This window comes from Simochromis diagramma, unplaced genomic scaffold (genome assembly GCF_900408965.1).
Source record: "Simochromis diagramma unplaced genomic scaffold, fSimDia1.1 OVJJ01000602.1, whole genome shotgun sequence".
In the NCBI taxonomy this organism is placed as follows: Eukaryota; Metazoa; Chordata; class Actinopteri; order Cichliformes; family Cichlidae; genus Simochromis; species Simochromis diagramma.
Genome location: NW_024387040.1, coordinates 801647 through 827899, shown reverse-complemented (window position 1 = coordinate 827899; position 26253 = coordinate 801647). Strand labels below are relative to the sequence as shown.

Genomic DNA, 26253 nt, shown 5'->3' with positions numbered 1-26253 from the left:
GATTAATGTTATCTACCTAAAAACTTTTTTCCCTTTTTACACAATTATAGAAAATATAAGCATGCAACCTTTGCTACATTTTGCAGCTATTTTCAGCACAGCAGCTATTTGTTTCCCGTCATGTAACATGTACATAACATTATGTTGTTATGTAGCTAACTTCTGTCTTTAAACTGTATATTTAAGCTGATGACTAACATTGTATATAACATGGCATACTATTCAAAAAATATATTTATATCCCAAACAAAGATAAGGTGTGTGTTACTTATTAGTCAGACTCACAATTACAGCTGTCTTCAAAGAAGTTTATTGATGGTGGATGTACACGGCATTTGGTGCACAATCATATCCAGTCTAACAGCTGACGTTATCATTACAGGAAAACGCAGCCCTCCAGTAGGCTTAAACCTTTCTCGTGACGTAACGTGAATATAGTTTGTTACCGGGAATAAATGCCCTACTTAGATAATTAATCATGCACCTCAAGGAGAGATTTGTCCCCGCTCTTCCAAGTCCCACCATAAAATAACCTATGTGGGGGTCATCAAGCAAAGGTCGACAGCAAAATTACTTTAGTGTCACCGTATCGTTGATTCTAAATACCTTAATGCACTGAACACTGACTCAGTAGAAACACTGTTGAGAAAGGAAAAAAAAAAAAAGCAATTTCAACACACTGAGGTGTGTTTTGGTTTCACACAATTCCAAATGAAACCTATTTTAATTCTGTAGAACATAAAAGAACAAACAAAAACCATACAATCACTGTTCAGTCAGTAAAAATGAAAAGGAATAAGAAAATAAATAAATGTATAAACCTAGTGGGAATAAAGGGAATGAGTAAATGCTACATTTGGGTATAATGTATAAGGGATAACAGGTTTTTCCTGTTAAGTGACATTAAAGGGAGCACTGACCTGTAACAACTCAACCTTTTTTGGATTGGTTCCTAAGAAAACAGGGTGATAAGATAAAAATTTGAAGCTATTTTCTTTAAAAAAAAAAAAAAAAAAAAAAAAAATCACACTGTTTTCTTCAGTAGTCGTTATTATTGCACATCAATGTGGAGACAGGTGGGGTTGAGGAATGCACTTCAAATCAAGGGCTGAAGAGCGATAATGATGCAGGGCAGTTAATCTCACCTCTAATCAGCCACCCAACATGTTTCCTTTCTTTTTTTCCAAACCCACTTTTGATTCATCTTTCCTCTACTCCCTTCTAAAGATGCATAATATTTAATAGCTTCCTTCCAATGACCAACCAACTCTCCTTTGCTGGAAATATTTATTTCTCACAAATTCTTAAACCCTCTATGACCTGTAGTTTCATGGCAGTAATGCTCATTTTATAAGTGCATGGAAACAGCAGCAATGCTGTGAGCAAATGAAGCAGTGAAAGAGAAGCTACTTACGGGATGTGCTTGTAAAAGCCACATCATGATTTAAACCGATTAATCTGTGTACCAAATCTGTTCGGCACAGAGATCAACCGGCCACTAGTCAACGCAAAACACAGTAGCTAAGTGCACTCCTTATTGTAAGTTATGCAATGAAATTTGGATAATATTCAGTGTGACTGCACACACCATCTTTACTGCCAGGAAATACGATCAGTGTGGGAAAATAAAGATGGATTTAATTATTTTTTCACCTTTCCCTCAATTCTTATTACCTAAATCCTAACCCTGCTTTCATTTTCTTCTGACTGCTATCAAATACACATCCTCCTGACCCCACACTCGCAGCAGAATTTGGCAGATTCAACAGGGTACTTTGTCCCACAAGCGTGACAAAACTTGCTCTTCATTCCGCCGTTCCCAACATCGTTCGCGCCATCTATATCATTCCTGAGAAAACAGAAAAGACAGCAGCAACTTTAGAATTTGTGCAGACAAAGTTGCGACTAGTGAAACGTCAGGGCAAAGTTCTATTTGGATTTTACACGTCTTTATACGAATGTCAATGCCACTTAAGCCGATGCCAAGTAAGCTGGATTATCCCATATTTCCCCTCAGGTTGATTAAATGGGAAATTGTTTTGCTCCAAAGCAATAACGATAATCAAAGCAACCAGAAGCTAGAGACGTATGGGTGGCAAGGTTGATATAACTGTGCATGCAAGTTTCTTTTGTTTAAATGAATGTGCAGGTAAGACTCATCCCTAATTTTTTTTTTAAAAAAAAACTTTCTTAAAGTAAAATTGAAATTTGCATTCTTAGTCAAATTAGAGGTAGTATATGTAATACTTCACCAAGCCACCAGAGGTCAGGAGAGGTCACCAATTGATTTTCTCCACTCTTTCTGTGGAGGTTATGACTTAAGACGTTTATTCACCTAGATATGTAGGAGTCTACTTTCTTCTTGTTGAGTCCAGTCTGAGCGTTCCTCACAGATCCATAGCCAGAACTTGCTACTCGGGATTTACTTCCCACACTGACAGAGATATCAGAGAAAAACAAAAAGAAAACCAGGACAAGGATGTTTCAAAGTTATTCATTGAAATAAATGCTCTCTGTCGAGACACCGCGTAGACATAATGTCTTGGATACTAAGAATAAAAGTGAGAAAGCGAAATGAAACTGTTGTTTTTTGGCAGCCTTGCTCTATTCTCGGTCCTGACGTTACATTTTGTTTTGACTCACATTGTTCGAAATGACACTTCAATCAAAAAAAAATCCGGGCTGTAAAAACATGTACAAAGATTGACTGTTCCAACAGATATTTGAATAGACACAGCTGAATGCACAATAAAAGGTAAAAAAACAGTACCCACTTGACATCAGTAAATAAAAACCTGTCTGGACTTGCCCACAGTATTTAAAACACATCTGCGTATGTGTACTAACCCTGACGGTGGGCTTGTGAGCCCGGAGGGATTATTCCTCACTGAACCTGTTGAGGAGGCCTTACTAGATGGGATTCCTTAAGTGAGAGAGAGGGTGACACAAATGAGGACAGTGCACATATTAGTTTTGTTTGATGCAATGAAGTCAGTCACAAATTCACAATATGGGGGGGGGGGGCTTACCAGTGGGCTGACCAAGGCCTGATCTTTGGGGTAAACGAGAGGAAGCTGAAGGGATGGTTGACACAACGGGAGTGTTGGCCTTCTTTGCAGCAGCAGGAGGCTTGTACTGAAGACAGAGAGAAGGCAATAAAAATAACTACTTGGTACAAAAGATCAGCTATGGATATCATGGCTGAAAAGTCATTAACATAGTTACATTAAAGATATACAAAAACATATATCATATCATATCACTATACGACCACATAAGCAGAACGGCTTGTGGTTGTAGTGTTTGTTAATATGCACATTGTGTCAATGCTTGGCTCGAAAACAGGTTTTAAAACTGCGATCTGGAAGAAAATCTCAAACCTATAAAATGGGGAGAAAAAGAACTGCAACACATAACAAATCTAAAAACATGACACAGCAGGGAGGCTCAGTGACATAACGATTAACGACTGAAGTCTTTTTATTACAATGGGGAATCAGAGCTCTTAACCAGAAGGGTTTAAACCCTGCTGTTTTTATTGGCTACCAAATTAACTCCCCAGCTACGCACCATAGCTGTTGCTAAGTAACTTGTAATTGTACATCTGCTGCAGAGTGGGAGTCCCACCATGGTCATAAAAGACAATGATTTAAAAGGAAAACTTCTTAATTATCAGCAATTAGCCATAACACAGAAGTGCCACACATATCAATCATCAGTATAGGTTTTGTAAACCTACCTATGAGCATTTTTTAACATTTTATGTTTAAAAAACTAACAACAAACTATTTTCTGTTTAGATCCATGCTCAATCATCCAGGTAAGGAAATCCCAAAAGACTGAAGAAGTCCCTTGAATGAGTGATGAAATGTTTCTCCCACTTAACAGAATCGACTTTTTGGGAACTATTGTCTATTTAATTTCAAATGCAGTCCCCTCTCCTATCCGTGCGTGCGTGCGTGTACCTGTGTGCGACCTGGAGGCTTTTTGGCATCTCCTGACTTGCTTTTGTTGGGCATTCGGGCAGCCTGCTCCTGGCAGAATTTGATGTGTCTGTCAGCTGCACTCTCGTTGAACCTCCGCTGACAGTAAGGACACTGGATATAGTCTAAAGGGAGACAAGGTAGTGGGAAAATATACATGTAGCTTTTGTAATTGAATCCTGTATACAGAAATACTACTATCTGAGGAAGTGGTGACTTGAACTTTTCATTTGCAGCTGTCACCACAATTAGAGCTCGATTTGTATAGGATTTATATGAGCAGTAACCATGCTGATATTTAGTCATTTAAAATTATTTCTTTCCTTTTAGTGACACAAAACATTCTGAACATTTCCACATTAATGTGGTTATTCATGAGTCCTTACTACAATGACAGTATACTTTAAAAGTAATATTGTTTGATGGCTGCAACATTGCAGCAACTCATCATGGTACTCAGTAGTTTCTATGGTCACCATGTGCTTGCATACAATGTTGGGGAATGCTCCTAATGAGATGACAGCTGGTGTCCTGAGGGATCTCCTCCCAGATCTGGACAATGGGAGAGCCCCCGGACAGTGTTCGGTCCTCCAGCAACTGCCTCCATACTTTCGCTATGTGAGGCTGGATATTATCATGCACCAGGAGGAACCCAGGGCCCACAGCACCAGTGTAGGATCTGACATTAGGCCCAAAGATTTCATCCTGATACCTAACTGCCAGTTGAGCGCCACAGTGCCTTGCAGTGAGCACAGGGCCTACTAAAGGGGCCACAGGCCACCCTCATAGAATAACCGCCTGTCTCCTGGAATCTCCACTCTTCAGGCTGTGCTGGGAGCCACAGCCAACTTTCAAGGAATGACGTGTGGACGACCTGTGCAGGGTCCAGGTAATCACCTCATGAAATTGATTAAAAAGTGCTAATTTTTTCGAGCAGTGTATGAGACTTTTTCACAATTCTTTTATTAAGATACAAAATCCTTTTTTTTATAGTTTTTCCATTTGCTTCTAGATAACTAGATGTTACCTGGGTCATAAGTAGGAGGAGGAGGTGGGGGTAATGGTCCTCCATCTTTTATGACCTGACCGATGGTCTTTGCAGCCCGGATGGTGGCGATGAAGTCCTCGTGTTTCTTGCGCCAATTTGACGGCTTCTTCGGGGGTTCTGCCTGACACGACAACAACATGAGAAAAGAGATTCTCTGTTACAGCTGTTTGCTGCTATAGTTTGACAATCTAATATTAAGAAAATACGATTAAGCTACTCTCTTACCGAATGTTTTAACTCGACAGGCTTCACCGCGAATATGTAAAGATTACACACGCTTATCTAAGCCTGCACTTCCCACTCTTACCCTAAAAAACCCCCAACAACTATGTTTCCATAACAAAAGTACAAGTCTTATCTAAAGTTGATGATTAGCGACAGAAATAGTTCAGTGAGTTCAGTTGTCTAAAGTGGATCTGAGGCAACACGACAGCCTCTGTGACTTTCTATTTCTCCTGTGTAGTTAAAGCATTCAGACACGTTTGTCTGACAAACACAGGTGACTTGGAAAGAGCTAAAACTACATTTTATTATATTTTCCTCTTTCTTAAACTGCTGCCAAAGAAAAACTAAACAAAACAGAATTTGTCGCATAACTAGACGTTTGTCCTGTTCATATCACAAAGCTGAAAATTCGAGTGGGAGCACAGAGTGAGTACGCAGGAGTTAGTTGAAGCCAAGACCATCTGAACAACAGCCAGGCAACAGACTGGGCAAGATTACTTCACTGACTGATACTCATGAGACAGTTTCTCACAGAGAAGAAATAAATGAAACAAATACAGTTTTTAGTTGTTAAAGAGTAATCTGAAGGTTCAAAGCAACCGCAGCAGCTGAACTAGAAAATATAGCATTAAGGCTGTCACGTTAAATGAAAGAGAAAAGAACACTGGATACAGAAGGATGCCAGTTAAAGACAAGAGGTATGAAAGGATTTTTAAAATTAATATCACCAACATGACTTGGCACACCCACAGACTATTCAAGCCAATACTTCAAGGCAAACAAAGTATTTGTGTAGCCAGAAAAACAGTGAGGGAAAGCCTCGCGGGCTTCAACAGATTATCTGTGCCGCTAAAAATTATATCTATGGAAAGGAGGGACAATTGAACAAAAAAAAAAAAAAAAAAAAGATAAAAGCAACTTACTCTTTCAGTAGCAGATGAACTTTGTGACTGAAATACAATTGAAAGTTGTTTACATTGTAAAAATAAACTGTCGACATAATACACTGAATGTGCTGCATGGAAATGAAAATTCATAGGAGCCACTCAGCACCACAAGCGCCAAAATGCCGTGTACATTTCAAAGGCTGATTCTTTTCTGGGTCCTCCCTGGAAAGCCTTCATGTGATCCGGATTATACAAGGTTTGCAGAGTAATATAGAGTTTTTGGGTAATTAAGGAATATGAACAGCATTGTTTCCTTTAGGTTTTGTATTATTGGATACAACGCTGAATAAATAACCTCAGATTAAAAACAGGTCATTTTTTAATAATAAAAGCTGGACGTATTTATGAATGAATAGATTACCTAAAAAAATGAACAACAGCGTTTTAAGCAGCATGTGAGATCCAGCTAGTTTTCTGACTTTAGGCAATTTTTTTTTTCAATCCTGTCAATAGTCAAAATGAACCACTGCTGACAATTTATGTGGATTTCCATCGCTCTGCTTAGGCGAAAGCTTACCTTTGGTTTGATGGGTTTCAGTACGGGGATGTCTGTTCCCTCAGCTCTTTGTCTGCTGGAGTCAAAAACCTTCCTCTTTTTAGTTGCTGATTTTTGGCAGATTTTTGAGTGCTTCTCCTGTTGGGGGAGGACAATGTGCACAAAACATGACAAAACATTTTTATTTGTTTTTAACACCACTGGCATCACTTAAGATTTGTATCTGTCTTTTACTATAATTTAAGTTTTCAACTATGTTTTCCTAAATGAATTTCTTGAAAGAGGAGGAAACTTTCTTTCAAACATTTCAAGCTCAAATTTAAATGAGTAACATTAACAATACCAGTAACCTCCTCAAAGCTGCAGCCAACTCTCTGAAGCACACTAATGTCTTCCTGATGGAGACCCAAACATATATTGCTATACATATCTAGAATAATACACCATGCTTTAATGCAGCCATTATCTACTAATGAGGCAAAGTGCTTGCATAAGAGCACATATTTGGTTGTTTACCAGAAGATTCTCTTCAAATTAAACACCAAAAACCTTTATAGCTTTGATGTATTAACTCTGTAGTATGTTTTAGTCATTTCAACACAATAAGCAAAGGAACAGAGGATTTTGGGGGAGTAAAAATCAACTCATATACACTCATTAGCGACTCTGTTAGGTACACATTAGTACCAGGTTGAACCCACTCTGCTGGAAGCATAATAACATGCCATGTTATAATCAGAATATCAGAACATGTCATGTTATCAGTAGATGGGTACACTGTGGTAATAAAGATCAGGAACAACACTCAGGTAGATGGCTGTATCAAAACTATGCTATCCTCCACACCATTACCAGCAACCTGAACTGCTGACACAAGGCAGGATTGATCCATGCTTTCATGCTGTTTACATCAAATTATGAACCTGCCATCCAAACGGTGCATCAAAAACTCGTGAGACCAGACAACACTTTTTTGCAAATTGTAGCCTTAGTTTCCTGTTCTCAGTTGATAAGTGTGGCACCTTGTGTGGTCTTCTGCTGTTGCAGCCCATATCTGAATGTGCTTGTGCTCTGAACACAGAAGAGCATTCAGAGATGCTCTTCTGTGTGCCTTTGTTGTAACAAGCAGCTATTTTAGTTACTGATGCCTTCCTATCCGGTTGAAGCAGCTGGGCCTTTCCCCTTTGATATCTGACATCAACGAGGCATTTTGACCCAGATAACTGCCACTCTGTGAATATTTTCTTTTTTTCTGTCGATTCTCTGTAAGCCCAAGAGATGGCTATATGAGAAAATCCCAGTAGATCAGCAGTTTCCGAAATACACAGATGTGTCTATCTGTCACCCATAACCATGACTCAAAACCACAGTCTTTTCGCCTATGATGATAATAATAATAATAATGGATTGCATTTATATAGCGCTATGACACCACCCCTACCTGCATGTGCTGCAGACAGTGCTGAGAGTACTGTATTGCTGAACATGTGTGAAGCCATCCTTTCTAAACAATCTCCATTCACTGATTTAGACAATCAAGTGAAAGAAAATGCTTCACATGATACAGTCCAGTTGATACTTGTGCTGCAATTCATCTATATACAAAAAATGGCCCACTATGAAATTAATTAAAGAATTAATTAATGACCAATATTTCCAACTCCGCTTTATGGGAGAACAGTACTACTAGAGACGTTTCTTAGTGAAATTTTTAAATCAGAGTCTTGAATATCACAAATTTGTTCAAACAAAAAGCATTTCTGCTTTGATAAAACTTTCAACTCCCCTACAGAGCTCTTCACAGGACCCTGCTAGCTATCTGGATCATAGCCAGGGACACATTATTATTGAACAAACAGCTGATACCCTGTCAGCTGAGAATTAATGTGGTAAATACTGTCAGCCAGGCGGGTTAATCACAGTGCGTGATCAACACACACACAAACACACACTTAAAGTGTCTGCGATTAAAATATTGTCCTCTTAGAACAGTGTTACACATTGTTTTGTTTTGTTTGTTTGTATTAAGAAATGTCAGAAATGAGCAAGAGGTGGTTTGTTTTTTTACCAGGACTTTGGGGAAGAAAGATCTTTTACAGATATTACACTGAATCCGATCGTCAACCAGAGAAGCTTCGCCATCTGCAAGAATAACAGAACAAATTCGGTAAAGGTTTAAAGGTCAAAAATGGGCCATAACGGGACTAAACAAACATAGGAAGAAAAATAATGACCCAGTTAACATTTGATACAAGGTAAATACTTTCGCGGTCATAAATTGTGTTCTTCTGCCACAGCAAAGGCAACAATGTTTTATTGTTGCCTTTACTGCTCATTCTACACGGATACTTCAAATTTCCTGAAAATGGCTGGAGGTAAATAGTCAGATTTAGCTAAGTTTAACGTACAGAGTCAAACACTTCGAAGTATTACTGTACACATAGAAACGTATTTAATATTAAAGGTAAGCAGTCTCCGAAGATTCATTGATATACACGCTTTAAACCATTCATTTAAAAAGTGTTATTTGTTAGGAGTTTGCTGGTTAGCCGGATAGCTCCTCTAGCTAGGAATCGCACCCATTCAGAGAGGAGGAGCAGCTAGCTTCATCTTTGGCCCTGACGTTACCTAGCATTACTTGGGCTAAAACCCAAACAAAAAGGAGGTCGCTATACAAAACTGTTCATCTAAAGCAGCCGCGAACCCCAAAGCGTCCCCTTGGCAGATAAAAACGAAATGCTGAAATCCCAAATTTGCCATAAAAGGCTGAAGTAAACACACAAACAGCAATATCGCATACCTTCAAATTCTTCCATCCTTAGGTTATTCCTTATCTGGTCCTGTTGCCGTTGTTCGAAAACGGCCAGACGTAGACGGAAAATACAAGATGAAACCCCCTCTTCATTTCCGGCTTTGCTGAAACGGGAGAAATGTTTTGTTTTTACCCATTTATCCTGTAAGGAAAATTACTTTAATTTCCATATAAATTTATTCTGCAGTGTATTGTGAATTACTGATGTCCTGTGTAGATCTACATTTTTGGTTTGTCATTTTTTTGTGTTTTGTTTGTTTCTCTGTGACTTATGTCGACACTACTGGGACGTTATTATCCTGTTCCAATTCCCAATGGCAGGTAATTATCTTGACACTACTGATCTTTGGCTACCGATAGCAACTGGGTTGTCCGATGCCGCTCGGTGAGCTAACATGCGAGTATTTCATTGGTTATTACTGCACTGTTTCTGATGTGTTCAAGTATGCACTGTTTATTTTGGACAGCAGGTGGAGCGTGGGAGGGAACCTCTGTCATGTTTCCCAGTATTACTCCTAACCATACATTTTTGGGGGAGTTTGCGTAGCTCAGTTTTCGCTGGAAACTAGCAAATGTTGCTGTTACTGGGACGAAATCTTTTTTTTTTTTAATTTTAGCTATAGAAATAAATAAAAAATGAAATGCTATTAGTTATTAGTGCTGTTATTGATACAAAGTTATGTTAATGAATAAACGGGCTGGTAGCTTTACCTTGCATCTCAGCTTTGTTTGGGGATGGTCATTTACAGAAACTCATTATATCAACCAGACAACAAAACTAGTGTGCTCCTTTGCTGCTTTTGTTAGCTCAAACACTTGCGCAGAACAAACACTCGGAAGTTCCTCATTTGCCATACTGACAACATGTGTCATCTGAATGGAGGGATTCATGGACAGATGCTAAGAGGGCACAGCAAACATGTGCCTTTATCACAAGAGGGACGTTGTTTCAACACTGACTCCCTTTTGTGTGATCTCTCGCACCACACACACGCCCAAGCGCGATGCCTTTCCACCATTTCAAATTATAGCAATGGGATGATAACCATTCGCTAAGTCCTAATGTATCCTAACCTTTAAATAAGGTAATGATTTTACACACACATTCACGGTTAAACAATGCACTTGGCATTAAAGTTTATGGCTCTCACTTTGTCAGATATTAATTAATGAATGTGGTGCAAGTATTCCTATTAGTAATCCTATATGTGTATTTATTTATTTATATGTATATTTATCTATCTAATAAAATAAAGGAGTATAGGTAAAGTAGCTGGTAATGAAAAACTTTTCTGTTAAGCGTCCCTTCAAAGTAATGCGGTTTTATTTTGAAAGTAATACTCGGAAGTAGCTTCGGTGTGCTTGATTTGCTTGACGTTTGTAAATTCTCTTTCATGAGCGCATTGGGGAATACCGAAATGGCAAGATCCGAGCCGATGTGATTGACCCCTGCGAATATTCGGAAGCCATTTATCCCAAACAGGTAGCATACCTTGTTGATCATATTAAGAATAATAACTGCAGGTGCAAAGTGCGCAAAGCTCGTAAATGCATGTGTAATGTTAATATCATGCAGGCTACGTTTACTGACACTGACCTGGCTCTGTGGGGGTCTTTGTCATCAAAGACAGACGTGTGGCTCTTGGTTTTAATAATGAATTTAAACATTCAGATTCTCCTGCAACCTTAAGCTCGTCTGTATTTAAAGGTTATATGTCTTCAACAAAAAAGAAAAGAAAAAAACTAGCGCTTTATTATTTAGGACGCCAATGCGCGTGACTGCATCGCTTCCACTTAGCCTTTAGTAGGTGATAAATTGTCATTTTGGACAAATAGTCTTTGTGGAGTGACGTCACACTCGTGCAGACTCGCGATGAACTTTTAAATAAATCACTTAGCTAAGATTGCCTTAAATGTGTACGAGCTGTAGAAATAACAGTAAAACATTTGCACGCTCACAGGGAGGGTGTTGACAGCTGCGCGTGAATCCGTGGTTAAGGAGAAATTGTTTACTTTTGCGCTTGGCACGGTGATGTTGGAGTATAGCATGTCTGTTTGTGTGAGACCACTGGCATCAGTCCCAGGTATGCCCAGGCCACCTAGAATAACTCTGGCATAAGTTTCTGGGACTCGTTCATGTACTGCCTTTATCACTGCTAATATTCTGTTTGGCAGCATAACAAATCAAACAGCTGCAAAGCAGGAGTAGACTTTTTCTCCCCCCCCCCCCCAAAAAAACAACTTCATAGTGAAAGACAGAGACGGTTGGCCTGTTGTATTATTCAGCGATTTGATCATTTTTTTTGGAGTCTGTGCTATATATATTGTTGTCCAGGCCAGCTGAGCTCTGCTTCCCACATGGGAGTACACACACTGTACACACACATATACACACAAACACACAGCTGAGTTGCCAATGTTCTAATTCATGGGTACAACAGTCTGACTAAATTATGTAAACTGGCAATTAATATTTCATAGAATATGAGCATAGGAAAACACATCGCAAAATGTCCTGTCACTTCTAACTTCAACTTCTAACTTCAAATAAAAACACAGCTTCAGTGGAAAAATGTCTGCACTTACAGATCTGTAATCCAATTAGATTCACTTATGTTCTATCATAAGACAGGTTCTTTATTGAAAGGTGTGGGGAGGAATTTTATATCTCATTTGGCTCTACCAGTAAAGCCGGGGACATTTACTCATGCAAGCTAAATTAACCTAGCTGTTTACATGATGTAACATTTCAAATGATATTTCTTCTTTATTGCTTATAAACCTGGAGAGTTATACCTATGACCACAATCCAGTGCCCCGATTCTCATATTAAGTTAGAGAACAGCCGTCTTATCTCTCTTGCTTCCCCACACTGTTTGGTCTGTCGGTCGTACACGGACAGCATCTGCCGGGTCTTGCCCATCTTGACACCATTTTGAGAATGACAGCTGAGTGGGAGGGTGCTCAGATGATGACAGAAGAGGTTTCCAAAAATAGCCACAGTCCACCACAACTTTCTCTAGAAATAGCCACAAATGGATGTGAAAGTGAGGCATTTTTAATATATACTTATATATAATTTAAAAATCCTGCATTTGACTTGGGGGAAATCAAACCAACCTTTTTTGTGACTGAGTGTTGTGATGTCTTCTGAGGTTTTTTTATTTTCCTTGAAATTTTTAAAGTAGTGGCAGCAAATAAATGCAGATATCCAGACTGATACAGCCAAAGAAATCTCATAATAGCAGATTTTAATTGAAAGAAATGTGACAACAAAGCCTGAATCTGCTCAGTGCTGAAGGACAGCCTCAGCCAGACAGATTGCTACAAAGGGCTTGAATATAAGCAGAAGGGTTTAACCTAAATCTCCGGGGCAGCACAGCTCCCATCATGCTCCATGTGATATGGCAGTACTTTCCTCATTCTGCTTTAATGACCTCTAAGTGTGCTCTTTGGTTAAAGTAATGTATCAGATTGTCTGTTTATATTTCCCATCGCTCTCCTCGGCATTCCTTCTACTGAATTTGCCTCCTCTGTATCCATGGTGTCGCCTGTACCCTAGACTGAGATTAAAATAGATTAAGCAGGGATTAGGTCATAAGATAAGCGGAGGGAGGGATGTATTCAATGAGTGTCTGCATAGCCTGCTGCATTACATTCTTCTTGTCAACAAAAACTGGTGTTGCCATTGTGTAAAGTTATTTAGGAGAAGCTGCACAAACTCTGTCCATTTCAGCGATCTTTCCATAAAAGCGGTGCAGATTCCATTGTCTGTGGGTCACTGTGCACCTGTGCAACTTGAAAAGGTGTGTCAGTGTGTGCTGCTGTGTGCGGCAGGCCCTGCTATGGTGAGGTGTGTCAGCGATGACGGATGTGGAGGCGACCTATGAGGACTTCATCACCTCTCGACGATCCGGCCGCAGGAATGCCATACATGATATTCCAGACGCTCCTGGAGAACCGGGCACCACTGATCTGTCGGAGAGTCTGGCACAGCTCAACATCAACAAGTCAGGTGAGCAACATGATGAAGAACGAGAACATATTTTGATGGCGACATTAATTCATCAGGGTGGCAACACATGGCCTCCACTCTACTTGTGTTGAGTTGAATTCTCTGGATTTTCCAACAGTGGAGAGGAAAATCAAGACTTCATAGCTTAGTTCTGCAGCGTGTTCAGGGAATTGTTAATAGAGCTCAAAATTACAGAGCCACTAATCTTTGGCTCTCTTCCAAAGTGTGTCTTTTGTCCTGTCTCCCTCCCAGATGGCTGCCCCTCCCTTGGTCTAGTTCTACCCGAGGCTTCTTCCTGTTAAAGGGAAGTTTTTCCTTCCCACTGTCGCCAAGTGCTTCCTCATAGGGGAGTCATTTGAGTGTTGGTGTTTTGTCTCCATTATTGTGGGGTCTTTACTGTACAAAATAAAATATCTTAGGATGATTGTTGTTCTAATTTCACACTATATAAATAAAATTTAATTGAGTTCTTCAGTTACATTTAACATATACAGTATGTCTTCCTTGGTGACTTAGTACCAAGGAAGCTGCATCACTGACTTCCCCCGTAGTTAAATGTGCATGAAACCGACTGTCCCACTGTCCTCTTTCTTCACTGTTTTCCAGGTGATGAGGGAGAAGATGCTGAGAAAAGCCAGAACTCTCCATCTAAAGAAGAGCAGACTCAAGCTGAGGGAAGCTAAGTGCCACCGGACATTTATGGACTCGAGCAGCCACTTCTTTTAGTCTATCTGCTCCCTGTATGCTAAGCCTCTGACTGGCCAGTTGCATCTAATGACTGTGAACAGCAAAATCCTCTATTGCCACTATCCTGCCATCAGGAAGTCATCACTATGGCAACCACAGCACAGTCTCTCTCTCGCTTGTAATTGGGTGTGTTCCGTTTTCCTTAAAAACCTTCCTTCCTTTGCTGCCTTTTGTCCAAGGCTGCTGATATCAGATTGGATGTAATTTAAGGTGAACTAAACATGATGTCAACAACCAAAACCAGCCCACTTTTGACTGTGAGTGGTTTTGAGTGGAAAGTGGAGGGAGGAACGGAGGCTAGTAAAAGGTTTTTAGAGCAGCCACAGAATTAAAATTTGTCTTCCCCTCTCCTCGTCTCCTTCAATTAATCACCGCTGATGCGACTGAAACACAGACGGCAACTGGATATCCACTCATCTTGCGTCGACGCCTGAACACGTGCTCCCTTCATAAGTACTCGCTATTGACCGTTTCCTATTTCCATGGATTCGGATCCATCTGTGTATTGGATTGATGGACGCTATCCAGCAACTGCACTCAGCAGCTCAAAGGCCCTGTTGTACTTTGTTGCATGTATCCATGTCAGGTGTAATATCTAAATGGGTTTTTTTTTTTATCATTTCAGACATCCCATTTTAAGTATTACATTGATGGTCAAACAGGGTCCAGTTCTTTAAAAAAAAGTAAGAGTCAGATCACAAGATATAAAGCTTTGTTTTTTCCCAAGTTAGGAACAGCAACATGTGCTGCTCGATCTGTCACAAAATGAGCGTCTGTTTAGTTTTGGTGGCTGGCTTCACTGCACCTTGCTTTACTCTTGCACACTGACCCATAACTTTGAGTTCACTATAACTATTCACTAGAATTTTGTTGTTTGCACTGCCAGGCCTCACAAATGAAGCTAGGGAGTACAAATGTGTCTTCCCCCCCCAAAAATTGTGTTGTTTTTTTTTAAAACATTTTTCTGCCAAGGCAATATTGTCTTTTGCTTTGCTAATTCAGGACATGGCCTGCTTGCCATAATTGATTGCACCACGAATTCAACTCTTTACAAGAAAATACAGAAAGAGAACATCTGCCCATCGATTTGTGGTCCAAACTTCAAGCACACTTAGGTTATTGAGTTGGACAGTGTTTCAAAACACACCAGCAAGTCCACCTCTGAATAGCTTTAAGCAACAAAATGAAGATTTTGGACTACTATTGAGATGTTTTTTATGACCTTAAAAGAACTGTTCATGCTCATAAAACCCTCCAATGTGGCTGAATCAAAACAATTCTGCAAAAAAAAGAGTCACTCAATGTGAATAACTCTTTGCCAATACTTGCAAAACCTCTTGCCTGCAGTTCTTATTACCAAGGCTAGCACAACCATTTATTAGGCTTAGGGGTCATGTACTGTTTCACACAGGGCCAGGTAGGTTTGGATAGCTTTTTTCAATTAATAAAAGAAATCATCATTTTAAAAAAAAGGCATTTTGTTTGCACTCGGGTTATCTTTAGGAAAATACTTTTTAATGACGCTGTAAACAATGAAATTGATTGGTTGGAAAGTAGGATTTCACCCTTACTGTACATCTTATACTTTAATAATTGTAATCAAAACTGGCCTCTCACTGTCTGCAAATGTGTCCAGTCTAACTTGTGATGGCCTTGAATGCAGGAGTTCTCTCCTTACATGCAGGGTATCTACACACATTAAGTGGTTATCCCACAGTTTAACATTGCACTGCCATGTATTATACCCAAGTTTGTAATTTGGTTGTGGTGGACATCAAGGAAAAACATTTATTTGCTACTTAAGATTTGGAAATTGCACTACTGATAGCACTGGAGTGTGGTTTATTAGCGTGTGCTGTATGTGTAAATTTTCGTAGATAAGACGACTGTTAGAATAAATATTATGTACTGGCACACTGCCTGTCAGTTTTGCAATTCCCTTTTGTAATCTGTTTTCATAGTTTCCTTTTAACACCATTACTGTACTCTGTCCAATTTAGATCTACTAATGAAATATGTGGGTATGCATTCTAAAAATGCTTTATTACTTTGTTATATCTGACCAGCTGATCATTTTGTTTCTTTGTTTAGTTACCTTCACAAAGGAGGTTATCTTTTTGCTACCGTTTCTAGTTATTTGTCAACAGGATTATGTATCTGCAGCTACCTGGATGATTTTCAGGAAACTTGGAGGTAACGTGGAGTATGGGCATATAGGAAGAAGCTGTAAAAATTGGGCGGGTGGACGGTGGTTGTAGTAAACCTTTAGTTTGAACCTGTTAAAGGGGATTAGTGCCATTTTATAGTGCATCATAGGACTAAGATAACTTGTACTTTGAGTCCAGTGTAATGTGATTTAATGACCGGTACTGTTGCAGTTTAGGTGAGCTAAAGAACTCAAGCTGTTGTTCCATTTCCCACTGTTATTTTCAGTATTTTATAAAAATTCTCGATTTAGTCACGTTATTGTGTTATCAGAGGCATTACTATGTAACATACTCATTTTTGACTTTGTCTATTTGGTTAGTTTTGATGTGCAATTAAATTTTACCAGTGAATTAATCGAAAGTGTCAAGACAAATTAATGCATCCTCAACAGAGAAGGCTCAATAAGCAAAGTCTTTGTCTCCCCCTGGTGGTCAACCTAAGCTATTCTATTCAACAACGGAAAGGCCCAATCACTGAGCGCTTCTGTTTTGTAATCGATATCAGACGATGTAGAACGATGCAATACATAATGCAAGCATTCACAAGTCAGTGAGGTCATGTGCAGTTAGTTAAGGTCAGCTTGATAGAAAGATACTATGATGGCTAGCTCACGTGAAGGAATTGGTACTCTCCCACTAGACCCACGCACTAGAAAAAGGAAAAAATGATGACTATGTTTCTCTTCCTGATTAGATTCTGATTAGTCCAGTGCTAGGCAGTAAACACGGTGGTTATTGACACGCATTGATGGTGGTAAATAAATTGCATTCACTTGACTCAAACCGACATGACCTTCTGCACACAGTGTAACAAAATTGAGCTGTATCATATGGTAATCAGAACAGTGAGGACTCATTTCACTGATACCAGAGTTGTTAATGTTGAAGATAAATGGTACATGCTGTAATAATGCAACAGAGCTGTATCTGTAATGACAGAGCAGCTGAGTGATTATTGTTGTTATAGGCCTTTGAAATGCTACAAGGCAACTTATGGGTGGAGCATTTTCTTCAGTTTTTCTCGATTACTTTCATTCAGTCTTTCTTCCTTGTTCTGATGCTCGGTTTGAACTTCAGCGTGCTGTCTTGACCATCTCTACATATCTAAATGTTTTGAGTTGCCGCTGATGTGAAAGGTTGATTAGATATTTGCATTACTGTGATTATTAGGTACGCCTGCTCCACTGCTAAAGTAGTTGCTAAATGTATGTAGCATGACTTATGTATACATTTCCTTATTTTTTTTCTGATCCATTTAGTTTAATGAGTATTATTTTTGCTTTTCTGCATTTCATCACTTTTGTAAAGTTAAAAAAAATAAACCTTCACAATTCATTTCTGTTTCAGAAAATATTTTCTTCTATATTAGGTCTATTTTGCTGATTTTTTTCAAAAGTAAGCAAGGTTATGAGAAAAAAACTAAATTTGTTGATGTTTAAGTCTTCAAAGGCTTGTGAAAGTTGTTTATTCGTTCATCACACAGTTAAAGTGACTGACTGTTAATGTTTTGGCAAATGTGAAAAATCCCTTAATTTTTCTGAGAAATACAAGACTAGTGAGAGTGACTTTCCTGCTGTGAGAATGGCACCAGATTGATTGAGAAACAGTATGATGTATGAAAAGATGAATAATGGATGTTGTAAGGTTTTTATCGTGATGATGTTGGAAAAAGTGTCGGCCTAAATTAAAAGTGAAGAATTTCTTTGAAACTTTAGAAAATTGCTGAAATCGAGAAATGCTAAATGATATACGTGAAAGTATAAGCATTAGAAAACAGGAAATGGAAATATATACTATGAGAGAACATTCAGCAACCACTTTTGCATCTGCTCAGCTGCTTGTTAATACAATTATCTAATGAGCCAATCACATTTCAGTAATCCAAAAGATTAAGTCATGTAGATGTGATAAAGACATCCTGCTGAAGTTCAAGCTGAATGAATGAGGACGAAAGGTGAGTGAATATGTCTGAGTATGTCCAAAACTATCACACAAAACGATCTCTATGGAGGGATGATTATACAGAGAATGCTCTGAACCCCCCCCCCCCCCCACACACACACACACACACACACACACACACACACACACACACACACAATCTAGCTGACTGTGCTGCACATGGTCTGCAGCAGCAGAAGACCACACTAGGCTCCACTCCTGTCATGTAAGAACAACAAACTGAGATTACATCTCGCACTGACTCATCAAAATTGGACAATAAAAGGTTGAAAAAAATCTCAGAATAATATAATAATAATAATGCAGCGTGCACAAAAACAGTGACAAAGGTGCTATTGTGGGTGTGAAGTGTTAAGAGTAGTGAGACTGATAATTCTGATGTGAGAATTGCACCAGAGCGATTGCGAAACGCTGTACCTTGAAACACAACAATCATATTTCACATGGGAACAATTGTTTACCATAAATGTTTACCTAAATCTATAACCCTATGCCTAATTGAATGGACTTTACTCCTTTGATAACTTATCTGGGATTTCTATATCTTCAGAAACAAGTAACACTGTGTCATGAAGGCTGTATTTGCTCAGAGACCTTGACCTTGTGTACAGCCACACTGTGTTAACATAACTCTTCGCCATGACACCACAAATATGGAGCATTGGTTGGATTTATTCTTGTAATATCAGTAACATTGTAACATTACAGTACGTGTTTTGTTTAAATGACGAGGTTAACTTTATACCATATACCAGTGATAATACTTACGATACATGCTTGTGCTACATGTGCTACTGTGGCACAGTTCCCTTTCTTTATTTTAAACTTTTATTTTCAATGTGGGATGAAAAATCCATGCATGTCCTTGTTCAGCTCAGTATTCACATAGGCTCGTGCAACTTCCTTGAACGTTTTCCCGTCGAGAATCAGGATGAAGCTCGACTGGCCTGGATTGGCGTTGATGACTGATGTTAGGACCACACCTGCAAATGGAGAAGGAGGTTATTGTATCACAACTTTGTCAACACAGATTACAGGCAAAGATAAGTGGGGGGAGATCTGGTCTAATCTCTGTAGACCTTCTTATTGACTTGAACTTCAACTTGTCAATAGAAGCAAATACAGAATAAATGTCATGTCTTTGCACACCACATTCACTTGTATTCATACCATCATCTTCCGACTCTCCGTTTGGTCTGGGGATGAACACCGGCTCCGACGGCAAGCACTTGTCTTCACCCCAGTACACCATATTCTTGGTTTCCATGTCAAACTTTGCAACCTACAGTGAGTGAACAGATGAAACACACTCAACAAAGACGTCCATGCAGGTCAGAAGTTATTTACAGACACAGAAATACCAATACACAACACAGCACAACCGGCTTATCAGCCCGTTTAGTACTTTGTTCTGTGTGCAAATATTAGAAAGAGCAGTAAAATTCTCATATCACATGAGACTGCCGGACAATATGATGAGCAGCTGATGTTCTCATGGATGCACTTTGTACTTGATGCGTGAACCAAGTCCTTTTAATGAGCACAGGTTGGCATTTTTGCTGGCATGGCTTTGAGGCGTGTCTCCTATCAGGGGGAAACTTATATGGTAATTAAAAAACAAAGTTCCTCTGAGGGATCACCTTTATTCTGTTGTGAGATACTTTGACATCCTCTTTTTTTTTTTTTAGGGAGGGAATGTCCTCATTTATAGGACAAAATGATGAAAATCTCCTCCATCATATGCTTTGGCTTCAACAGCCACTAAACCTGACCCAATTTAACCCCCCACAGAAGATAGTGGAGCACTGAAGAATCATTGCAGAGGTACATTCAACCTGTTCTGCCAGCACATGGGGGTTAGACACCTGATTATGACACTTAACATGTTTGTTTTTTTTGTCTTTTGTGACCTCTATAGTTCAAGAAGAAGCCAGCGCTCTCTTCCTGTTTGTTTTTAGAATTGATTGTCTAGTGAGGATTAATAAAAAAAAACAAAACATAATTGTCTAATACAAAATATTTCCTTTTATGCCTTCCTGACTTTATGCCTCTTGTTGGAGGGCTGAGCTTTGAAGTCTTCTTTCCATTGTTTCTGATATCTTGATGTGCACGCGTACCCAAAAGTGCCATGAAGGGGATTGTTGTTTTATGGCGCAATGTGTAATTCACACTTAAACAAAAGTTTTACTGCTACATTTCGCTTCAAATGATTATTCTCAGTACTGTAGTTTTTCACCCTAGTTTTGTAAAACAATACGTCCAGGAACAGCCTGCTTCCCCAAAATTTAAATGTCTGTTCTGGAAGTTAAAGGTCTCCATAGGCAAATTATATTTATAAAAATGTAAGAAATCTGAAATGTCGGATGTTCCCACCACTTCTGCAGAATCCCCCACGTAGTTCCCATAGACAAACTGGTGCCTCTTCCCATTGATGTCGTAATTGATTCTGGGCAATTCCAAGCCTGATGGAAATAAAAGCACAGTTTTTGCTCCTATCTGGATTAACTTTAAATGACAAACAGCAATTTGAAAAACAAAAACAAACAAACTTAATTTGCCTTGAACCACTCAAACAGACACGTTTGAGTGGCGTTGGTTTTACCTTCACAGAGCACCTCTGCTTGGCACATGAATTTGCCTTCTTTCTCCTTCACAGCGCTGGCTGTCGTGTACTTGAGTTTCACCATGTTCCCTCCAACTGGAACGCTCTGCGAAATCCAGTCGACATGTGAAAGCCTTTAATGTGTGAGCCGTTCGATTGCAGGACCAAATGAATTACATGAAAACAACTCACTTTGTCAGCGTGGATGGGAAGGGCAAATCTCTTGTAAGCTGGCTTGGAAACCCTTTTTTCATCAAACTGAGATTTCTCCTTCAAGTTGCTCAAGTAGAACATGTCATAAAGGCTGTTGTCGGTGTAGGCAATGACATCAAAGACCACGTGGCCATCGTCCTCAAAAGCATTCACATGGTGGTAGAGGACCATTGCTCCTGTGTAGTACTTTGTCTCAACTTCTTTGCCGGTCTTTCTGTCTACCAAGTGGATCAGAGTCTGATGGAGAAACAAAGATATAGATAAAAGAGTCAATCCCATTTTTTTCTGAAGTGTTGAACACTAGTACACCCTTGTCCCCGGTCATTTAATCCACATTCATTAGCCTACTAACTCCTTACGTTTTCTTCAGGGCAGAACTTCATGCAGCTTGCCCAGCTGACTCCTCTCATATAGGCAGTAGCCATCTTGAGGATGTCCAGCTTGAAAGGCATCTCGACGAAGATGATGTAGTTATCTGTCATGCCAAAGCTGTGGTAGTAGCTCGGCATGAGAAGGGAGTGGCAGGGGACTGAGCAGATCACCTCTGCATTTTTCAGTGCAGGGCCTTTCTTGCCTTTGTCTGAAAGGTGACAGTAGACAGCACAAATATGAAAACGCTGTAGGTGTTACTGTTGAGTTTAGAGGTTTAACATGAAACACATGAATCACTTATAGACCTTTGTCTGAGACAGCAGGAACTTTGAACAGTACGTATTTAGTTTTGCCCTTTGTCGCTATTGACGTTCCAATGTTGTAGGCATTGCCCTCCTTGTCATAGTGAGGATGGCACGAAGCTAAGTTTACAGGCAGGTACTTCAAGTAGTCCACCTGTGTGAGATATTTCAGAAACATATCAGGTCTGAAGCAAAGTCTTTCTTGGTTTTGAGTTCACACGTTTCAAGGTTAACCGGCAGCGTTACCTTTTCCAGGGTTTCCAGGGTCACGGGATCAATCTTGCTGATGTAGTTGGTTTCAGAAGTGGCATAATAGTCATTTCCATACTTGATGAAGTTGCTCGTGCCATTGTCGGTGAAGTCAGGCATTGTGTGGTTGAGAAAGGTGATTGCCCTGAAAAGTAAAAAGTTTGGGGGTTTTGAGTGTGATATTGATACAGGAAAGAGAGCGCCTCCATAGCGCACTAGTTAATGCATTTGCTTAACATGTAAAAGATAACAACAACAACAACAACAACAACAATCTTTATTTATAGAGCACATTTAAAAGCCTTGGGCATACCAAAGTGCTTTACATAAAAAAATAAAAGGTTCAAACATTGATAACGGATAAAATAAAAGTAATGAATTATGTTCATAGATAAAAGCTACCAATAAGAATGACTACAGCACATGGGTAAAAGCAAGATAAAAGCTGTACCACCATAATAAAAGACACCAATAGAAAGATAGGAGGGAATTAATACAAGAGGTCAATAGGTCACAGCAACCAAACAAACAAACAAACAAACCAGCAATTAAAAGGTGGAAAGGGCAAGTTTAAAAAGATATGTTTTAAGCTGTGATTTAAAAGAATGAATAGAATCAGATGCCCGGATGCCAATCGGGAGATTGTTCCACAGCACAGGTGCGACAAGAGCAAACGATCGATCACCTCTAGTCTTAAGTCGAGATCTGGGCTGAGCCAGCAGTAACTGTGACGATGACCTTAAAGCCCTAGCAGGAGCTGATGGAAATCAGCTGGAAAAAGATCCCTAGTTTAAAAGCAGGAGGAGACAGGAGGAGACACAAATCCTTGGGAGAGCTGTGCCAGGAAGCGCGTCCGGTGTTAAAAATCTGTGCCAACACAAATATGCGGATCCATCTCCTGTAGTTACCCCTTGTGAATAAGAGAACAGATTAGAAAGAAACCTGATTTCCTGTAAATGTTTGCCTTATGTGAATCTAAGTGAAAAATTCACAGCAGTAAGGGAAACAGCCCCGAGGTTGTTCCTACACAAAAATGATTATAACTGTGTCGCAGAGTCGTAGTCCAAGTGACTACCCAGATTTTACAAAAATGGCACTGCATGGTCTTATTTAATAGCTGCACTACCACAAAACTTATAAAAACAAACAAACATGTATAATCTTCAAACATACAAGAAACCATAAACATGGATACCTTTGAGAAATATTATGACACCATATATTTTCTCAGGAATATACACAAAACATTTAAATTATTCACTCTGAAAAAGTTTTGGGAATAACCAGCCAGTGCTCAGCCAGTGTTCATCTTCAGCTTAGTTGTCAAATAATAGAGAACACCAGCATTTCTGTAGCACAAATCATTTAAAGGAAACTGAAGACATGCAACCATAAAATAACATATGTCTATGGAGATTGCAATAGGAGTAGGGATGGGTATGGTTTAGGTTTTATCCGATACCAGTACCAAACCGGTACTTTTGAAACTGTGCCGGTGCTTAAACGGTGCTCGAACCGGTGCTTAAAGAATGGGGAACACAAAATTGGTCCAAAAACCTCTCATGTTCAGCTGGTTTTTTGTAAAAAGATAACTATGTTAGCCTTTTCTGCAGCTATAGGGGATTTATGGTATCACTCTTGGCTGGAAGCAGAGCTTAAACAATGGAAAAAACAAAGTTTGTCCAAAAACCTCTCATGTTTAGCCGTTTCCTTTTCCTTTGGTCATTTTAGCCTTTTTGGCCAGGGTGAAGAGAGTATCTGCCATCAAACAAGAAGACAGCCGCATGTAACTACGACTGTGTTTGCTAGTTCACCTTACATGCATTAATTTAATAACGTGGTTAGCTTACACACGAACAACATTAAGCTACTCACGCAGAGAAGAACGGCTGCTGCTGCCATCATCATCATCATCATCATTTCTGCTACACTGACAGGGCTAGGGGCCAGGACTCTATTCTTCGGGTTTTTGGGGGATGTTGCTCCGGGTCAGATAACAGGCACCACACCCGCAGTAGATGTCTGGCAGCAAGCTATCAAATACGGCGCATTTCTCGGCTTTTAACAAAATGCTATACGTCACCAGGTGTTTCATCAGATTCGAGGTGTTACCTCCTTTGCACAGTATCACCTTAAAGCACTTGTTGCAGGCTGCTGAGTTTGCATCTTTTGCTGTGAAGTACAGCCAGACTTCGACCGCATGGCTTTGGGCATTTTTAAGCTCTGCTCTAAAAGAACGTACGTACCTGGGCCCGCCTACTACGCTCGCAAAGGTAAAATGATTGGCTGGAATCCAAAGGAAAAAAAGCACCGAAATGTGCGCTGCTTTTCGGTCTGGTTACTACCTTTTATGTCAGAACCGATACCGGTACCCATCCCTAAATAGGAGAACTAAATGGCCTGTATTTGTATAGCGCTTTACTAGTCCCTAAGGACCCCAAAGCGCTTTACACAACCAGTCATCCACCCATTCACACACAGGTGATGGCAAGCTACATTGTAGCCGCAGCCACCCTGGGGCGCACTGACAGAGGAGAGGCGAGTGTCCAGCGAGGGTGCAGGACACTGGTGGCACAAACCGGGCCCTCTGACCACCACCAGTAGGCAACGGGTGAAGTGTCTTGCCCAAGGACACAACGACCGAGACTGTCCAAGCTGGGGCTCGAAGCGGCAACCTTCCGATTACAAGGCAAACTCCCAACTCTTGAGCCACGATCACCCCCTAACTAAATAAAAGTAGTCTGGCATCCAAACAGTTTGCAGTATTTACCTGTTAAGTGTATATTCTATAAAGCACTTTACAGCAAAAATATTGCTGTACATTACAATAGACAGCAGAAAAAACAGACTAATGCTGGCAAATCTAGATGCCAGGGAAAGTTCTTACAGTATATAACGGCACTGTTTGCCAAATAAATACTGCAACTGTTGATAAAGAATTACAAACGAAGACTACTGCAGTTATTTCATGAAAAAATATCAAATATGCTGAATTTGTCTGTAACAATAAAGAGTATGCTCACTTGAAGATGAAGTTCTTGCTTGGGTCTGGATAAGCCATCGTCCCCATTTCGGACACAACAATTCTATTTGCTTCCATGTTAGCTTTATAGGTTTCACTTCTGAGGAATCTGCTTCTATGGATTATTTCACCTGCAAGGAAACAAATACTGCGTCTTTTATCTGTGCGCTTGACATTTTTTATTTTATTTATGTATTTTTGCAGCAATTAACAGATTAGCAGCTGTGCACAGGTAAGAATTGCTGTACCAACCGTCTTTGAAGGTGAAGCTACTCATTAAGGCCATCCCATCAAACCAGTGGTTGTAGTTGGTGTCGCCCACAGTGAAGATGCCAGGGCCATTTCGGAGGAGCGTTCCTTGCAGCCAGCTGGGAATATTCCCTATTTGAAATGAAATCACAGTCTTCACAGCAGCAGTTTAAATCTGAACATTTGTTGGCAATACAATTGTATAAAACCGGACCCACCTTTAATTTCTGCCTTACAAGGCTCGGGCCTCTCTGTTGCGTTCTTAGAAAAGTCTACCGACATGTTCGCTGACAGCAGTGAGTGCGCCAGTGTCAGAGTAAGTTAAATACTGTGGGAGCACAAACCACTCCCATTTGTTTTACTGGGGTGTTATGAAAGGGCAATTTATCTTATCTGTGTGTACAGCAATCCCCTTCCTGTGTGGAGGTTTCACAGAAACATTGGAGCTCAGTACCTTCACCGCAGGAAACTTAATGACCCCATCTGCTGCTGTTCTGTCCCCTTTTCACCTTGATTTATTTATTTTTTTTAACTAAAACAAAAAAAGATAACTCTTTTTCATCTAGTCCTCAGGCTTGCTCTTTAAATATTTACGTGGCTATTCTGTGATCAGATTAAATAATTGGACCCCCCCCCCCCAGCCAGGATATAGACATAATAAATCTCAAATAGGATTAATTGTGATTAACCCTTTGGTGCACTGCTGCTTTTATTTGCTGTAGGTCATTTCCCTTTTCTGGTGGCCTAGATTGTACCTGAGAAGCATGTTGATTTTATAAACTCTGTATATAAGCATTGAATC

The 26253-nt window shown here is 39.8% G+C and overlaps 3 protein-coding genes across 5 annotated transcripts; 1 reads left to right on the top strand and 2 right to left on the bottom strand.

Annotated features, from left to right (window-relative positions):
* Nucleotides 1-294: 294 nt before the first annotated feature.
* On the bottom strand, nucleotides 295-9621 carry zc2hc1a (zinc finger, C2HC-type containing 1A). Of its 3 annotated transcripts, none has more exons than XM_040044064.1 (10): nucleotides 9500-9620; nucleotides 8768-8841; nucleotides 6721-6837; nucleotides 6180-6206; nucleotides 5011-5152; nucleotides 3966-4108; nucleotides 3030-3135; nucleotides 2848-2923; nucleotides 2336-2434; nucleotides 295-1849 (listed from the first exon to the last, which is right to left on the bottom strand). In XM_040044064.1, the coding sequence occupies exons 1-10, from the start codon at nucleotides 9513-9515 to the stop codon at nucleotides 1714-1716; spliced, it is 936 nt and encodes a 311-aa protein (XP_039899998.1). In that variant the 5' UTR covers nucleotides 9516-9620; the 3' UTR covers nucleotides 295-1713. The 3 variants fall into 3 exon arrangements, with proteins under 3 accessions (XP_039899998.1, XP_039899999.1, XP_039900000.1); XM_040044065.1 differs by lacking the exon at nucleotides 9500-9620 and adding an exon at nucleotides 9279-9471; XM_040044066.1 differs by lacking the exon at nucleotides 6180-6206 and having other exon boundaries at nucleotides 9500-9621.
* Nucleotides 9622-10854: 1233 nt separating this feature from the next.
* On the top strand, nucleotides 10855-15224 carry pkia (cAMP-dependent protein kinase inhibitor alpha). Its single transcript, XM_040044072.1, has 3 exons — nucleotides 10855-10994; nucleotides 13349-13526; nucleotides 14133-15224. Exons 2-3 carry the CDS (start codon nucleotides 13376-13378, stop codon nucleotides 14207-14209), a joined length of 228 nt encoding a protein of 75 aa, XP_039900006.1. The 5' UTR covers nucleotides 10855-10994; nucleotides 13349-13375; the 3' UTR covers nucleotides 14210-15224.
* A 3870-nt stretch (nucleotides 15225-19094) lies between these two features.
* Nucleotides 19095-25983, bottom strand: bco1 (beta-carotene oxygenase 1). The gene is made up of 11 exons (XM_040044060.1): nucleotides 25670-25983; nucleotides 25455-25583; nucleotides 25204-25333; nucleotides 22178-22325; nucleotides 21935-22085; nucleotides 21617-21837; nucleotides 21237-21494; nucleotides 21045-21150; nucleotides 20816-20904; nucleotides 19613-19724; nucleotides 19095-19425 (listed from the first exon to the last, which is right to left on the bottom strand). The coding sequence occupies exons 1-11, from the start codon at nucleotides 25731-25733 to the stop codon at nucleotides 19277-19279; spliced, it is 1557 nt and encodes a 518-aa protein (XP_039899994.1). The 5' UTR covers nucleotides 25734-25983; the 3' UTR covers nucleotides 19095-19276.
* Between the last annotated feature and the right edge of the window lie 270 nt (nucleotides 25984-26253).

Bases quoted from the DNA above. Each gene is read 5' to 3' on its own strand.
- pkia (XM_040044072.1), top strand. From the start codon at position 13,376: ATGACGGATGTGGAGGCGACCTATGAGGACTTCATCACCTCTCGACGA. The intron at 13,527-14,132 runs GTGAGCAACATG...ACTGTTTTCCAG, and splicing joins GCTCAACATCAACAAGTCAG to GTGATGAGGGAGAAGATGCT.
- bco1 (XM_040044060.1), bottom strand. From the start codon at position 25,733: ATGTCGGTAGACTTTTCTAAGAACGCAACAGAGAGGCCCGAGCCTTGT. The intron at 21,495-21,616 runs GTAAGGAGTTAG...TTTCTCCATCAG, and splicing joins AGTTCTGCCCTGAAGAAAAC to ACTCTGATCCACTTGGTAGA. The intron at 20,905-21,044 runs GTAAAACCAACG...TATTTCCATCAG, and splicing joins AGCAGAGGTGCTCTGTGAAG to GCTTGGAATTGCCCAGAATC.
- zc2hc1a (XM_040044064.1), bottom strand. The intron at 3,136-3,965 runs GTACACGCACGC...CTCTGTCTTCAG, and splicing joins AGCCTCCAGGTCGCACACAG to TACAAGCCTCCTGCTGCTGC. The intron at 2,924-3,029 runs GTAAGCCCCCCC...CTCTCACTTAAG, and splicing joins AGGCCTTGGTCAGCCCACTG to GAATCCCATCTAGTAAGGCC.